Here is a 17,572-nt window from a genome sequence, read left to right as displayed (position 1 = left end):
CAAGCTGTAACTTTCATGAGGTCTACATTACTCCCTTTATTACCTGGTCTTGCAGACCATGCTTCTCATATTCCTGATTACACCTTATATTACCAGCACTTCCATTGGACACCATCTTAGTAGCGGGTTCATTGGGCGGGCCGGGCAGTTTGAGTGACACCTTGGGGGGTTAAATAACGGGGCATTCTCAGGGATCAGTAACCCTGATGAAGAAGGACGCCGCTCCTTCGAAACGCGTCGGTTTGATTCCTGTGGCACCCCATACTTTCCCTAAGCTCAGTGACGTCACACGCTGAGCTTCACGCCAGCGAGCTCCTCCCTCGGTTGGTTCCCGCTCGTATCCAGGGACGCTACCGGCCGGAGTTGTCCCTGGCTCTACGCAGCTTTTCCGAACAGCACAGCACGCTGCTCGTTCGTCCATCTGCCCGCACATCAGCCCGACGGACACCACCTCCTACTGGACCTACATCCATCATCATTTACCGGGTACTGGATTATAACGGTTAGTGCGGTATTTTCTCACTGACTCTCCAGGCACACCTCTGATCCTGGTTTTTGGTCGCAGCCCTGACCAGCGGGTCTTGGTACATGTACATACTTGGTGTCCTGTGTGGTGCTGGGCAGCACAGCATTCATCCTTCTGCTGTCTATTTTACTGTGCATTATCTAAGCTAAGTATTTAGTGCACATTTCAAGTTCTTTTTGCAGCACTGTAGCGCGGACCCAGTTTCTTTTCATATTGTAACTATTCCCTGACAGTTTAAGCCCCTTTTCTGTCTTGGGTCCTGCGGCTCAGTGACTCTGGGGAGGTAGCGCTGGTGTATTCTTCTGTATTATCTTATGTTGTGAATTCTGCTTTTGGGTTCCCTCCGGTGGTAGTAGGTGGTAATGCAGTTCTCCCTGGGTTGCAGTCCTGGTCAGGTGTGTGTGCTGATTGCAGTTCTGACTGGGGTATTTAAGCGTGCAGGATTCATTAGTCCTTGCCAGTTGTCAATTGTTGTTGGAAGGTGTTGGACCTCTGCCTGTTTCCTCCTGCCTTTCTGCCAAATCAGCAAAGATAAGTGTCTGTTTTTTTTTTCCTGTGGCACACATGCTGTGTGCTTCACAATTCAGTGCTATTCTTTGTGTTTTCTTGTCCAGCTTAGATTGTGTCAGTATTTTCTCAGTCTTGTTGGATTCTCTGTAGTGGCAGATATACATTCCATGTCTTTAGTTAGATTGTGGAACTTTTTGTATTATCTGTTGTGGATATTTTTGGAAGGGTTTTAATACTGACCGCCTAGTAATCTGTCCTATCCTTTCCTATTTAGCTAGAGTGGCCTCTTTTGCTAAATCCTGTTTTTTGCCTGCGTGTGTCTATTCTTCTCCTACTCACAGTCATTATTCGTGGGGGGCTGCCTATCCTTTGGGGGTCTGCTCTGAGGCAAGATAGCATTCCTATTTCCATCTATAGGGGTATTTAGTCCTCCGGCTGTGTCGAGGTGTCTAGGGTTTGTTAGGCATACCCCACGGCTACTTCTAGTTGCGGTGTTAGTTCAGGATTTGCAGTCAGTATAGGTTCCACCGACTCCAGAGAAAGTTTTCATGCGGCTCCAAGGTCACCAGATCACAACAGAGGAGACAGCTAAATCTAAGCTGCAGGCAGAGACAGCGTGCTGGTACTGTGCTCACTAAAAGGAGGAGACAGCTAAAGCTAAGGTGGAGACTGTCAGCATGCTGGTACTATGCTCACTAAAAGGAGGAGACTGCTAAATCTAAGGTGGAGACAGTCGGCATGCTGGTACTGTGGAGGAGACTGCTAAATCTAAGGTGGAGACTGTCAGCATGCTGGTACTGTGCTCACTAAAAGGAGGAGACTGCTAAATCTAAGCTGCAGGCAGAGACAGTCAGCATGCTGGTACTGTGCTCACTAAAAGGAGGAGACAGCTAAATCTAAGCTGCCACTAAATGGATAGGACAACGGCTATCTGAACTGCAGGCGGAGACAGTCAGCATGCTGGTACTCTGCTCACTTAAAGGAGGAGACAGCTAAATCTAAGGTGGAGACAGTCAGCGTGCTGGTACTGTGCTCACTAAAAGGAGGAGTCAGCTAAATCTAAGGTGGAGACTGTCAGCATGCTGGTACTGTGCTCACTAAAAGGAGGAGACAGCTAAATCTAAGGTGGAGACTGTCAGCATGCTGGTACTGTGCTCACTAAAAGGAGGAGACAGCTAAATCTAAGGTGGAGACAGTCAGCATGCTGGTACTGTGCTCACTAAAAGGAGGAGACAGCTAAATCTAAGGTGGAGACTGTCAGCATGCCGGTACTGTGCTCACTAAAAGGAGGAGACAGCTAAATCTAAGGTGGAAACAGTCAGCATGCCGGTACTGTGCTCACTAAAAGGAGGAGACAGCTAAATCTAAGGTGGAGACTGTCAGCATGCTGGTACTGTGCTCACTAAAAGGAGGAGACAGCTAAATCTAAGGTGGAAACAGTCAGCATGCCAGTACTGTGCTCACTAAAAGGAGGAGACGGCTAAATCTAAGGTGGAGACTGTCAGCATGCCGGTACTGTGCTCACTAAAAGGAGGAGACAGCTAAATCTAAGGTGGAGACAGTCAGCATGCTGGTACTGTGCTCACTAAAAGGAAGATACAACGGCTATCTGAGCTGCAGGTGGAGACATTCAGCATGCTGGTACAGTGCTCAATAAAAGGAGGAGAGAATGGTTATCTGAGCTGCTGGTGGAGACAGCATGGCTGCATACTGCTATGGATGCTGTAGATTTGTCCCCATCTCCAGCGCTGGGTCCGAGCCGCCGCGCGGGTCCGGATGTCCTCCCCAGGACTGAGGGGGGGATGAGGTGACGAGGACATTACCGGACCCGGAACGTGGTCCAGGAAACAACACAAACTAAACTCCGAGGGTCTCAGCATCAGAGACCACACGGCCTACACTACACCTACCACTGTACTGACAGCTATTGGAAACAGTCAGCAAGCATTTGGACAAGACGAGCAGATGACACAGCGGGGACGACGTCACTAACAGCGGGGACAACGTCACTAACGGCGAGGACAAAGTCACTAACGGCGAGAACGACATCACTAACGGCGAGGACGACGTCACTAACGGCGGGGACAATGTCACTAACGACGGGGACAACGTCACTAATGGCGGGGATGTCACTAACGGCGGGGACGATGTCACTAACGGCGAGGACGAAGTCACTAACGATGGGGACAACGTCACTAACGACGGGGACAACGTCACTAACGGCGGGGATGACTTCATTAATGGTGAGGACGAAGTCACTAATGGCGAAGACGACGTCACTAACGGCGGGGACGACATTGCTAATGGCGGGGACAACGTCGCTAACGGCGGGGCGACGTCACTAACGGCGGGGACGACGTCACTAACTGCGGGGACGACGTCACTAACGGGGCCAGCTGCGTCACTAACGGTGAGGACGACGTCACTAACGGTGAGGACGACGTCACTAACGTTGAGGACGACGTCACTAACGGTGGGACGACGTCACTAACGGGGCCAGCTGCGTCACTAACGGTGAGGACGACGTCACTAACGGTGAGGACGACGTCACTAACGGTGAGGACGATGTCACTAACGGCGGGGCGACGTCACTAACAGCATGGCGACGTCACTAACAGCGGAGCCAGCTGTGTCACTCCTTGGCGTCGCTCCCCTGTAAAGAGCTGATCATACAGTAGAAGGTAAAGCAGATCCATCTTGTCATTAACCACAGACACAGAAATGAGCCAGTAATGAGATGGGAGAGATCGCAGCGGCTCCGGCTCATCTACAAATCCGCAAACGTTTCTTGGGTTACTATCACTGAAGGTTGTAACCAGACGTCTCAGATGGAGTCGCAATGACAGGGGGGATGTGTGAGAAGCGTTTCGGGCAGCACGGCTCTTGATCACTGGTTACAGTGTAACATAACATATTTCATACATGAAAACCGCATAATGAAGATGGTCTCCTCATGGTCAGTCTGCAGCAGATACAGAGACTCTCCTGCTGGCGATTAGATCGCAGCTCCTTGGACAAGTCTCACTTTCTTATCTACAGGACCTGTTGTTACATTTAGGTAATGAATGCGGAGGAGGGAGCCACAGATTGCAGGGGTGAGAGGGGATTAGATCATTCCTGGGCTCGGGGTTGGAGACTCATGAGTCCTGGTATTTCATGTATCATCAGACACAGCTACTCACAGCAGGAAATGTCCCCCCACAACTACCCCAATCTTTTCATTAACCCTTCAACCACATCAAAAGAAATGTTTGTTTTTTTTAATACACAATCTTGTGCTAATATCAGGCATCCGGGCAACGAGCTGACAATCTACGAAGATGAGACGTGAGTAATACGCAGAGGAGAGATCCAGTAACAAATCATCACATCCAATCGCCCCCAGAAGTCACATAATCAGTACATTGTGCCCCCCCAGGGTGTGATTTCTTCTCAGTATTAGGACAGCTGTTCTGTGAAGGCCTCAGAGATTTGCGTGAGAACATTCAGGATCAAACAGCATCATGAAATCCAAGGAGCTCACCAGACAGGTCAGGGATAAAGTGCTGGAGGAGAGGAAAGCAGGGTTAGGTTACAGAAAATAGCCCGAGCTCTGAGCATCTCATGGAGCATCAATCCATCATCCAAACATGGAAGGGGTATGGCCCAACTGCAAACCTCCCAAGTCATGGCCGTCCACCTAACCTGACATCCCCAGCAAGGAGAGCACTAATGAGAGAAGCAGCCGAGAGGCCCATGGTCACTGGAGGAGCCACAGCTCAAGGGGAGAATCTGTTCACGGAACAACTATGTAAATCAGACAATGCAAGAGAAAAACGGATTGCACTGGGACCCATGTTATCCTATGCGGCCAATGGCCGTGCAGACCTGCGGGTTTGTTCTTGACTGCGAATATCACTCTGAAATCTGATCGTCTAAAAGATGAATGGCTGCTAAATAAAAAAAGGACCACACAGGGATGGGATGGGACAGAGACAGGAGAGGGATGAGACAGAGACAGAGATGGGACAGAGACAGGGACGGGACAGAGACAGGGATGTGACAGACAGGGACGGGACAGAGACGGGACAGGACAGAGACAGGGACGGGACAGAGACAGGGACGGGGGAGAGACAGGGATGGGACAGGGATGAGACAGGGATGAGACAGGGATGAGACAGGGATGGGACGAGACAGGGACGGGACAGAGACAGGGACGGGACAGAGACAGGAGAGGGACGGGACAGGACAGAGACAGGAACGGGACAGTGACGAGACTGACGGGACAGGACAGAGGCAGGGACAGACAGGGATGGGACAGAGACAGGGACAGGACAGAGACAGGGACGAGACAAGGATGGGACAGAGACAGGGATGGGACAGAGACAGGGACGGGACAGAGACATGGATGGGACAGAGACAGGGACGGGACAGAGACAGGGACGGGACAGGGACAGGACAGAGACAGGGATGGGACAGAGACAGGGACGAGATGGACGAGACAGGGACAGGACAGAGACAGGGACGGGACAGAGACAGAGACAGGGATGGCAAGTGAGAAAAAAATCGTCCTACTCTCCTGAATGAGCAGAGAACCAAATATTATACACTAATGTGAGCAAAACCTCAGTCGCAAACTCCACAAATCTGAACGTTATGGAAGACATTTTTAGTGACGTTACAATGTGTCAGTATTGGTGACGATGCAGTGTATCAGTGATACTATGATGTGTCGGTATTGGTGACGGTATGATGTGTCGGTATTGGTGACGGTACGATGTGTCGGTATTGGTGACGGTACGATGTGTCGGTATTGGTGACGGTACGATGTGTCGGTATTGGTGACGGTGCGATGTGTCGGTATTGGTGACGGTGCGATGTGTCGGTATTGGTGACGGTGCGATGTGTCGGTATTGGTGACGGTGCGATGTGTCGGTATTGGTGACGGTGCGATGTGTCGGTATTGGTGACGGTGCAATGTGTCGGTATTGGTGATGGTGCAATGTGTCGGTATTGGTGACGGTGCAATGTGTCGGTATTGGTGACGGTGCAATGTGTCAGTATTGGTGACAATGCAGTGTATCAGTGATGCTACGATGTGTCGGTATTGGTGACGGTACGATGTGTCGGTATTGGTGTCGGTGCGATGTGTCGGTATTGGTGACGGTGCGATGTGTCGGTATTGGTGACGGTGCGATGTGTCGGTATTGGTGACGGTGCGATGTGTCGGTATTGGTGACGGTGCGATGTGTCGGTATTGGTGACGGTGCGATGTGTCGGTATTGGTGACGGTGCATTGTGTCGGTATTGGTGACGGTGCAATGTGTCGGTATTGGTGACGGTGCAATGTGTCGGTATTGGTGACGGTGCAATGTGTCAGTATTGGTGACAATGCAGTGTATCAGTGATGCTACGATGTGTCGGTATTGGTGAAGGTACGATGTGTCGGTATTGGTGTCGGTGCGATGTGTCGTATTGGTGACGGTACGATGTGTCGGTATCGGTGACGGTACGATGTGTCGGTATTTGTGATGTTACGATGTGTCGTATTGGCGATGTTACGATGTGTCGGTATTGGTGACGTTACAATGTGTTGGTATTGGTGATGGTATGACGTGTCGGTATTGGCAATGTTACGATGTGTCGATATTGGCGATGTTACGATGTGTCGGTATTGGTGATGGTATGACGTGTCAGTATTGGCGATGTTACGATGTGTCAGTATTGGTGATGGTATGACGTGTGACGTGTCGGTATTGGCGGTTACGATGTGTCGGTATTGGTGATGGTATAATGTGTCGGTATTGGTGATGTTACGATGTGTCGGTATTGGTGATGTTACAATGTGTCGGTATTGGCGACGTTACAATGTGTCGGTATTGGTGATGTTACGATGTGTCGGTATTGGTGATGTTACAATGTGTCGGTATTGGCGACGTTACAATGTGTCGGTATTGGTGATGTTACGATGTGTCGGTATTGGTGATGGTAAAATGTGTCGGTATTGGCGATGTTACGATGTGTCGGTATTGGCGATGTTACGATGTGTCGGTATTGGCGATGTTACGATGTGTCGGTATTGGCGATGTTACGATATGTCGGTATTGGTGATGTTACGATGTGTCGGTATTGGCAATGTTACGATGTGTCGGTATTGGTGATGGTATGGCGTGTCGGTATTGGCAATGTTACGATGTGTCGGTATTGGCGACGTTACGATGTTGTCGGTATTGGTGATGTTACGATGTGTCGGTTCGGTGACCGTTATTACTTTCCGCCCTTCTCTGTATCAGAGTTCAGGGGATGAAGACTTTTTCTGCCCCCTCCCCTGGCTCAGAAGACAAGACGACAGTGCAGAAGTTGAGGTTACTCACCAAGAGTCTTTTCTGGGGAGGCTAAAGGAGACAGAAGAAGACAGATGTGGACAATCCATATCCCAGGCCATAGACCTGCCGTTTGCGGACTACTCCCCCAGCGTGTTCTCATATCAGATCTGTGACTCTCTCCCTCATCTTCCAGCTCGGCTCCGTGGCCCCTGTGTGTGTATATATATATATTTCTGTGCTCTCCTCCCCTCGTCCGCCGGCCCCTTAGCTAATCACATCCAGCCCCATTTTGTGACCAGCCCCTCCTCAGCAGCCGGCAGCTGTGCAGGATTCCAGCTGTGGAGCCGCTCAGCACAGCAGGAGTTAAGTGATGAGTAGATTACAAGGCTCAGGGGTAGGATGCCACCCCCATTACTGTCCCTCATTTCCTGCACAGAAGTTCAGGCGCTCGTAACAGAAAATGCAGACCCTGGAAAGACAGGGCAATATGTATATATGTGGGGGTAATATAGTGTATATATCAGCCCTGTATGTGTATAGGTGGGAGTAGTATAGTGTATATACCAGCGCTGTATGTATATAGGTGGGGGGGTAGTATAGTGTATATATCAGCGCTGTATGTAGATAGGTGGGGGGTAGTATAGTGTATATACCAGCGCTGTATGTAGATAGGTGGGGGGTAGTATAGTGTATATATCAGCGCTGTATGTAGATAGGTGGGGTAGTATAGTGTATATATCAGCGCTGTATGTAGATAGGTGGGGGGTAGTATAGTGTATATATCAGCGCTGTATGTAGATAGGTGGGGGGTAGTATAGTGTATATATCAGCGCTGTATGTAGATAGGTGGGGGGTAGTATAGTGTATATACCAGCGCTGTATGTAGATAGGTGGGGGGTAGTATAGTGTATATATCAGCGCTGTATGTAGATAGGTGGGGGGTAGTATAGTGTATATACCAGCGCTGTATGTATATAGGTGGGGGGTAGTATAGTGTATATACCAGCCATGTATGTATATAGGTGGGGGTAGTATAGTGTATATACCAGTGCTGTATGCAGATATATGGGGGTAGTATAGTGTATATACCAGCGCTGTATGTAGATAGGTGGGGGGTAGTATAGTGTATATACCAGCGCTGTATGTATATAGGTGGGGGGTAGTATAGTGTATATATCAGCGCTGTATGTAGATAGGTGGGGGGTAGTATAGTGTATATACCAGCGCTGTATGTATATAGGTGGGTAGTATAGTGTATATACCAGCGCTGTATGTATATAGGTGGGGGGTAGTATAGTGTATATACCAGCGCTGTATGTATATAGGTGGGTAGTATAGTGTATATACCAGCGCTGTATGTATATAGGTGGGGGGGTAGTATAGTGTATATATCAGCGCTGTATGTAGATAGGTGGGGGGTAGTATAGTGTATATACCAGTGCTGTATGTATATAGGTGGGGTAGTATAGTGTATATATCAGCGCTGTATGTAGATAGGTGGGGGGTAGTATAGTGTATATACCAGTGCTGTATGTATATAGGTGGGGGGTAGTATAGTGTATATACCAGTGCTGTATGTAGATATATGGGGGTAGTATAGTGTATATACCAGCGCTGTATGTAGATAGGTGGGGGGGTAGTATAGTGTATATACCAGCGCTGTATGTATATAGGTGGGGGGTAGTATAGTGTATATATCAGCGCTGTATGTAGATAGGTGGGGGGTAGTATAGTGTATATACCAGTGCTGTATGTATATAGGTGGGGGGTAGTATAGTGTATATACCAGCGCTGTATGTATATAGGTAGGGGGTAGTACAGAGTGCTGAATGGACAGTGAATGTCAGAAGTCTACACGTCCCTGTTAAAAAGCCATGTTAATGTGATATAAAGAAATCTTACCAAGAGGAATCATTTCAGAACTTTCCCACTTTAATGTCGCTTATAATCTGTAGAAATCTTTTGAGAATCAAACCGAAATCAGTTTGAGGGGGGATGTGACTGTGCCCAGAGTCAGCCTATCACATTTCCCCATGTTACATAATAGTCATCGCTTGGCCGCCGTCATGTACAGTGACTCTGATTAACCCCGGAGAAAGTGTTGCTGCACTAGGAGGATTTTCCTGACATTTTCTGGCTGTAAACAGCTGACAACACAGCAAAGGATCTCAGTGTGGAAAGTTATGTCAGGAGAAAATATTTCCCAGGTCTCAGATCCACCATGGATACTGTGAAAATGTCATCAAGAAGTGGCTAAGACCATGACAGTACCTAGAACTGGATGTCTTTCAGAAATAAGAAAAATAGTCCTGGAGGCTGCTAAGAGGCTGACTGCAATGTTAACGGAGCTACAGGAATTTCTGTAAAGTTTTGGTTGTGTCCTGAATGTGACAACACTCTTCAGTATCCTTCATATGTCCGGCCTGTGGGAGCAAGATACAAACCTTTTCTTACAAAACATTCACAACCAGATATGCCTTAAAAAACCTCCATCACGTCAGCCAGAAGCAAGCGGTGAACGTGTTCTGTCTGAGGAGACCACGGTGGAACTTTGTAGGCATAATTAGCAAAAGGAGGTGTAAAGCTAACACTGTGCATCACCAGAAGATCACCATCCCCACAGTAAGGCACAGTGGGGGCAGCATTGTGCTTTGGGACTGTTTGTTGGCAGCTAGAACTGGGACTTTAGTAAAGGTGGAAGGAATTATGAACAGAATGTGAGGCTATTTTGCAACAAAACCTTTTGGTCATTGCTGAAGATGAAGAGAAATTTCAACTTTCAGCTGACAACGACCCTAAGCAACCTCTGAATTGCCATAATAATGGCTTCACCAGAAGAAGATCGACATCCTAGAATGGTCCAGCCTGAGCCCAGACCTGAACCCAAGGGTCAATCTTTGGTGACCTGAGGAGGGCGCTGTACAGTGGAGATGCCCCTGCAATCTGATAGATGTGGAGCTGCTGTAAGGAGGAGCCATCAAAAATCATCAATTCCAGATGTGCTGTGTGAAACATTCCGACCCAAGGGTGGTAGGCTGTGATGAGGAGATGTAGGTTTCTGCAACATTCTAGAAAGGTCAAGGGTGATAGATAAGATGAGGAGATGTAGGGCAGTCCAGCACTGTGGAAAGGACGGGTAGGTGGTAAACAGAGATGAGTACAAGATATAGAACCATGCAACGCTGTGGAGAGGACAGGTAGGTGGTAGACAGAGATGAGATGTAGTAGGATGGTGCAGCACTGTGGAGAGGATGGGTAGGTGGTAGACAGAAATGAGGATGAGATATAGAACAGTGCAACACTGGAGAAGATGGGTAGGAGGTAGACAGATGAGAAGATGTAGAGTAGTGCAGCACTGTGAAGAGGACGGGTAGGTAGTAGACAGAGATGAGATGTAGGGTGGTGCAGCACTGTGGAGAGGACAGGCAGGTGGTAGAGAGATGAGGAGATGTAGGGTAGTCCAGCACTGTGGAAAGGAGGGGTACGTGGTAAACAGAGATGAGTACAAGATATAGAACCATGCAACACTGTGGAGAGGACAGGTAGGTGGTAGACAGAGATGAGATGTAGTAGGATGGTGCAGCACTGTGGAGAGGATGGGTAGGTGGTAGACAGATGAGATGTAGGGGGGTGCAGCACTGTGGAGAGGACAGGCAGGTGGTAGAGATGAGGGATGTAGGGGGGTGCAGCACTGTGGAGAGGATGGGTAGGTGGTAGACAGATGAGATGTAGGGCAGTGCAGCACTGTGGAGAGGACAGGTAGGTGGTAGACAGCGATGAGGAGATGTAGGGTGGTGTAGCAATGTGAAGAGGAAGGGTAGGTGGTAGACAGAGATGAGATGTAGAGCAGTGCAGCAGTGAAGAGGAAGGGTAGGTGGTAGACAGAGATGAGGAGATGTAGAGTGGTACAGCACTGTGGAGAGGACAGGCAGGTGGTAGAGAGATGAGATGTAGGGGGTGCAGCACTGTGGAGAGGATGGATAGGTGGTAGCCAGAGATGAGATATAGAATCATGCAGCACTGTGGAGAGGGCGGGTAGGTAGTAGACAGTTCAGGAGATGGAGGGCAGTGCAGCACTGTGGAGAGGATGGATAGGTAGTAGAGAGAGATGGGAATGTAGGGCGGTGCAGCACTGTGAAGAGGACGGGGAGGTAGTAGAGAAAGATGAAATGTAGGGGGGGGTGCAGCACTGTGGAGAGGACGGGTAGGTAGTAGAGAGATATGACATGTAGGGGGGTGCAGCACTGTGGAGAGGATGGGTAGTTGGTAGACAGTTGAGGAGGAGATGTAGGATGGTGCAGCACTGTGGAGAGGAGAGGTAGAGTGACATAGATGAGGCGATGTAGCACTGCGGATAGGATGGGTAGGATGATAAATAGATGAATAAGAGATGTAGGCCAGTGCAGCACTACAAGATGTAGGGCTCTCTCACAGAATACAGAATTGTGGGTGAGGTGTCGTGATTCTCAATGGCGAGAGAACATAGCCCAGCATATATGAGAACTAGCTCTTGGAAGATGGAAACTATACTGACCATGAACTAAACCTGCCGCACAACTAGAAGTGGCCGGGTAGCATGCCTACGTTTTTTTATCCCTAGATGCCCAGCGCCAGCCGGAGAACTACCTAATCCTAGCAGAGGAAAAGACAGTCCTGGCTCACCTCTAGAGAAATTTTCCCAAAAGGCAGACAGAGGCCCCCACATATATTGGCGGTGATTTAAGATGAAATGACAAACGTAGTATGAAAATAGGTTTAGCAAAATCGAGGTCCGCTTACTAGATAGCATGAAGACAGAAAGGGCACTTTCATGGTCAGCAGAAAACCCTATCAAAACACCATCCAGAAATTACTTTAAGACTCTAGCATTAACTCATAACACCAGAGTGGCAATTTCCGCTCACAAGAGCTTTCCAGACACAGTAACGAAACAGCAGCTGTGAACAGGAACAAAATGCAAAAACACACAAGGACAAAAGTCCAACTTAGCTGGGAGTTGTCTAGTAGCAGGAACATGCACAGAAAGGATACTGATACATTGTTGACCGGCATGAAACTGACAGAGGAGCAAGGTTATATAGCGACTCCCACATCCTGATAGGAGCAGGTGAACAGAGGGGATGATGCACACAAGTTAAATTCCACAAGTGGCCACCGGGGGAGCCCAGAATCCAATTTCACAACAGTACCCCCCCCTCAAGGAGGGGGCACCGAACCCTCACCAGAACCACCAGGGCGATCAGGATGAGCCCTATGAAAGGCACGGACAAGATCGGAGGCATGAACATCAGAGGCAGTGACCCAAGAATTATCCTCCTGACCGTATCCCTTCCATTTGACCAGATACTGGAGTTTCCGTCTGGAAACACGAGAGTCCAAGATCTTTTCCACAACGTACTCCAACTCACCCTCAACCAACACCGGAGCAGGAGGCTCAACGGAAGGCACAGCTGGTACCTCATACCTGCGCAACAATGACCGATGAAAAACATTATGAATCGAAAAGGATGCAGGGAGGTCCAAATGGAAGGACACAGGGTTAAGAATCTCCAATATCTTGTACGGGCCGATGAACCGAGGCTTAAACTTAGGAGAAGAAACCCTCATAGGGACAAAACGAGAAGACAACCACACCAAGTCCCCAACACAAAGCCGAGGACCAACACGACGACGGCGGTTGGCAAAAAGCTGAGTCTTCTCCTGGGACAACTTCAAATTGTCCACCACCTGCCCCCAAATCTGATGCAACCTCTCCACCACAGCATCCACTCCAGGACAATCCGAAGATTCCACTTGACCGGAGGAAAATCGAGGATGAAACCCCGAATTACAGAAAAACGGGGACACCAAAGTGGCAGAGCTGGCCCGATTATTGAGGGCGAACTCCGCCAAAGGCAAAAAAGCAACCCAATCATCCTGATCCGCAGACACAAAACACCTCAAATATGTCTCCAAGGTCTGATTAGTCCGCTCGGTCTGGCCATTAGTCTGAGGATGGAAAGCAGACGAAAAAGACAAATCTATGCCCATCCTAGCACAGAATGCCCGCCAAAATCTAGACACGAATTGGGTCCCTCTGTCAGAAACGATATTCTCCGGAATACCATGCAAACGAACAACATTTTGAAAAAACAGAGGAACCAACTCGGAAGAAGAAGGCAACTTAGGCAAGGGAACCAGATGGACCATCTTAGAGAAACGGTCACACACCACCCAGATGACAGACATCTTCTGAGAAACAGGCAGATCCGAAATAAAATCCATCGAGATGTGCGTCCAAGGCCTCTTAGGAATAGGCAAGGGCAACAATAATCCACTAGCCCGAGAACAACAAGGCTTGGCCCGAGCACAAACGTCACAAGACTGCACAAAGCCTCGCACATCTCGTGACAGGGAAGGCCACCAGAAGGACCTTGCCACCAAATCCCTGGTACCAAAGATTCCAGGATGACCTGCCAACGCAGAAGAATGAACCTCAGAGATGACTCTACTGGTCCAATCATCAGGAACAAACAGTCTACCAGGTGGGCAACGATCAGGTCTATCCGCCTGAAACTCCTGCAAGGCCCGCCGCAGGTCTGGAGAAACGGCAGACAATATCACTCCATCTTTAAGGATACCTGTGGGCTCAGAATTACCAGGGGAGTCAGGCTCAAAACTCCTAGAAAGGGCATCCGCCTTAACATTCTTAGAACCCGGTAGGTAAGACACCACAAAATTAAACCGAGAGAAAAACAACGACCAGCGCGCTTGTCTAGGATTCAGGCGCCTGGCAGACTCAAGGTAAATTAAATTTTTGTGGTCAGTCAATACCACCACCTGATGTCTGGCCCCCTCAAGCCAGTGACGCCACTCCTCAAAAGCCCACTTCATGGCCAAAAGCTCCCGATTCCCAATATCATAATTCCGCTCGGCGGGCGAAAATTTACGGGAAAAAAAAGCACAAGGTCTCATCACGGAGCAGTCAGAACTTCTCTGCGACAACACCGCCCCAGCTCCGATTTCAGAAGCGTCGACCTCAACCTGAAAAGGAAGAGCAACATCAGGCTGACGCAACACTGGGGCGGAAGAAAAGCGGCGCTTGAGCTCCCGAAAGGCCTCCACAGCATCAGGGGACCAATCAGCAACATCAGCACCCTTCTTAGTCAAATCAGTCAATGGTTTTACAACATCAGAAAAACCAGCAATAAATCGACGATAAAAGTTAGCAAAGCCCAAAAATTTCTGAAGACTCTTAAGAGAAGAGGGTTGCGTCCAATCACCAATAGCCTGAACCTTGACAGGATCCATCTCAATGGAAGAGGGGGAAAAAATGTATCCCAAGAAGGAAATCTTCTGAACCCCAAAAACACACTTAGAACCCTTCACACACAAGGAATTAGACCGCAAAACCTGAAAAACCCTCCTGACCTGCTGGACATGAGAGTCCCAGTCATCCGAAAAAATCAGAATATCATCCAGATACACAATCATAAATTTATCCAAATAATCGCGGAAAATGTCATGCATAAAGGACTGGAAGACTGAAGGGGCATTTGAAAGACCAAAAGGCATCACCAAATACTCAAAATGGCCCTCGGGCGTATTAAATGCGGTTTTCCACTCATCCCCCTGCTTGATTCGCACCAAATTATACGCCCCACGGAGATCAATCTTAGAGAACCACTTGGCCCCCTTTATACGAGCAAACAAATCAGTAAGCAGTGGTAACGGATATTGATATTTAACCGTGATTTTATTCAAAAGTCGATAATCAATACACGGCCTCAAAGAGCCGTCTTTCTTAGACACAAAGAAAAAACCGGCTCCTAAGGGAGATGACGAAGGACGAATATGTCCCTTTTCCAAGGACTCCTTTATATATTCTCGCATAGCAGCGTGTTCAGGCACAGACAGATTAAATAAACGACCCTTAGGGTATTTACTACCCGGGATCAAATCTATGGCACAATCGCACTCCCGGTGCGGAGGTAGTGAACCAACCTTGGGTTCTTCAAAAACGTCACGAAAGTCAGACAAGAATTCAGGAATCTCAGAGGGAATAGATGATGAAATGGAAACCAAAGGTACGTCCCCATGAGTTCCTTTACATCCCCAGCTTAACACAGACATAGCTCTCCAGTCGAGGACTGGGTTATGAGATTGCAGCCATGGCAATCCCAGCACCAAAACATCATGTAGATTATACAACACCAGAAAGCGAATAACCTCCTGGTGATCCGGATTAACACGCATAGTCACTTGTGTCCAGTATTGTGGTTTATTACTAGCCAATGGGGTGCAGTCAATCCCTTTCAGAGGTATCGGAGCCTCCAATGGCTCCAAATCATACCCACAGCGTTTGGCAAAGGACCAATCCATAAGACTCAAAGCAGCGCCAGAGTCGACATAGGCATCCGCGGTAATAGATGATAAAGAACAAATCAGGGTCACAGATAGAATAAACTTAGACTGTAAAGTGCTAATTGAAACAGACTTATCAAGCTTCTTAGTACGCTTAGAGCATGCTGATATAACATGAGTTGAATCACCACAATAGAAGCACAACCCATTTTTTCGTCTAAAATTCTGCCGCTCGCTTCTGGACAGAATTCTATCACATTGCATATTTTCTGGCGTTTTCTCAGTAGACACCGCCAAATGGTGCACAGGTTTGCGCTCCCGCAGACGCCTATCCATCTGAATAGCCATCGTCATGGACTCATTCAGACTCGCAGGCACAGGGAACCCCACCATAACATCCTTAATGGCATCAGAGAGACCTTCTCTGAAAATCGCCGCCAGGGCGCACTCATTCCACTGAGTAAGCACAGACCATTTGCGGAATTTTTGGCAGTATATTTCAGCTTCATCTTGCCCCTGAGACAAGGACATCAAGGCCTTTTCCGCCTGAAGCTCTAAATGAGGTTCCTCATAAAGCAACCCCAAGGCCAGAAAAAACGCATCCACATTGAGCAACGCAGGATCCCCTGGTGCCAATGCAAAAGCCCAGTCTTGAGGGTCGCCCCGGAGCAAGGAAATTACAATCCTGACCTGCTGTGCAGGGTCTCCGGCAGAGCGAGACTTCAGGGACAAAAACAATTTGCAATTATTTTTAAAATTTTGAAAGTGAGATCTATTCCCCGAGAAGAATTCAGGCAAAGGAATTCTAGGCTCAGACATAGGTGCATGAACAACAAAATCTTGCAAATTTTGTACCTTTGTGGCGAGATTATTCAAACCTGTAGCTACACTCTGAAGATCCATTTGAAACAGGTGATCACAGAGCCATTCAAGGATTAGAAGGAGAGGAAGAGAGGAAGGCTGCAGTATAGGCAGACTAGCAAGTGATTCAATTAAGAGCACACTCAGAACTAGAGGGGAAAAAAAAAAAAAAAAAAAAAAATTGTAGCAGACTTCTTTTATCTCTCCTTTCTCAGCCAGTAATTTAAACCTTTTTTGGGCCGGTCAAACTGTCGTGATTCTCAATGGCGAGAGAACATAGCCCAGCATATATGAGAACTAGCTCTTGGAAGATGGAAACTATACTGACCATGAACTAAACCTGCCGCACAACTAGAAGTGGCCGGGTAGCATGCCTACGTTTTTTTATCCCTAGATGCCCAGCGCCAGCCGGAGAACTACCTAATCCTAGCAGAGGAAAAGACAGTCCTGGCTCACCTCTAGAGAAATTTTCCCAAAAGGCAGACAGAGGCCCCCACATATATTGGCGGTGATTTAAGATGAAATGACAAACGTAGTATGAAAATAGGTTTAGCAAAATCGAGGTCCGCTTACTAGATAGCATGAAGACAGAAAGGGCACTTTCATGGTCAGCAGAAAACCCTATCAAAACACCATCCAGAAATTACTTTAAGACTCTAGCATTAACTCATAACACCAGAGTGGCAATTTCCGCTCACAAGAGCTTTCCAGACACAGTAACGAAACAGCAGCTGTGAACAGGAACAAAATGCAAAAACACACAAGGACAAAAGTCCAACTTAGCTGGGAGTTGTCTAGTAGCAGGAACATGCACAGAAAGGATACTGATACATTGTTGACCGGCATGAAACTGACAGAGGAGCAAGGTTATATAGCGACTCCCACATCCTGATAGGAGCAGGTGAACAGAGGGGATGATGCACACAAGTTAAATTCCACAAGTGGCCACCGGGGGAGCCCAGAATCCAATTTCACAACAGTGAGGGTGATAAGTTTATATTGGACCCTGTAGCTGTTGGACAACCAG

At 48.2% G+C, this 17,572-nt stretch overlaps 1 protein-coding gene across 1 annotated transcript in view; it reads right to left on the bottom strand.

Moving 5' to 3' along the window:
* LOC143793440 (disintegrin and metalloproteinase domain-containing protein 19-like) overlaps positions 1-7,547 on the bottom strand; it is a 118,950-nt gene extending 111,403 nt beyond the window's left edge. Inside the window, exon 1 of the mRNA XM_077280400.1 lies at positions 7,390-7,547. Within this exon, the coding sequence (XP_077136515.1) occupies positions 7,390-7,501 (112 nt within the window). The 5' untranslated portion in view covers positions 7,502-7,547. The remainder of the gene's footprint in view (positions 1-7,389) is intronic.
* Between the last annotated feature and the right edge of the window lie 10,025 nt (positions 7,548-17,572).

Source organism: Ranitomeya variabilis, chromosome 1, assembly GCF_051348905.1.
Source record: "Ranitomeya variabilis isolate aRanVar5 chromosome 1, aRanVar5.hap1, whole genome shotgun sequence".
Classification (NCBI taxonomy): domain Eukaryota; kingdom Metazoa; phylum Chordata; class Amphibia; order Anura; family Dendrobatidae; genus Ranitomeya; species Ranitomeya variabilis.
This window is presented reverse-complemented; position numbering and strand designations above follow the sequence as displayed.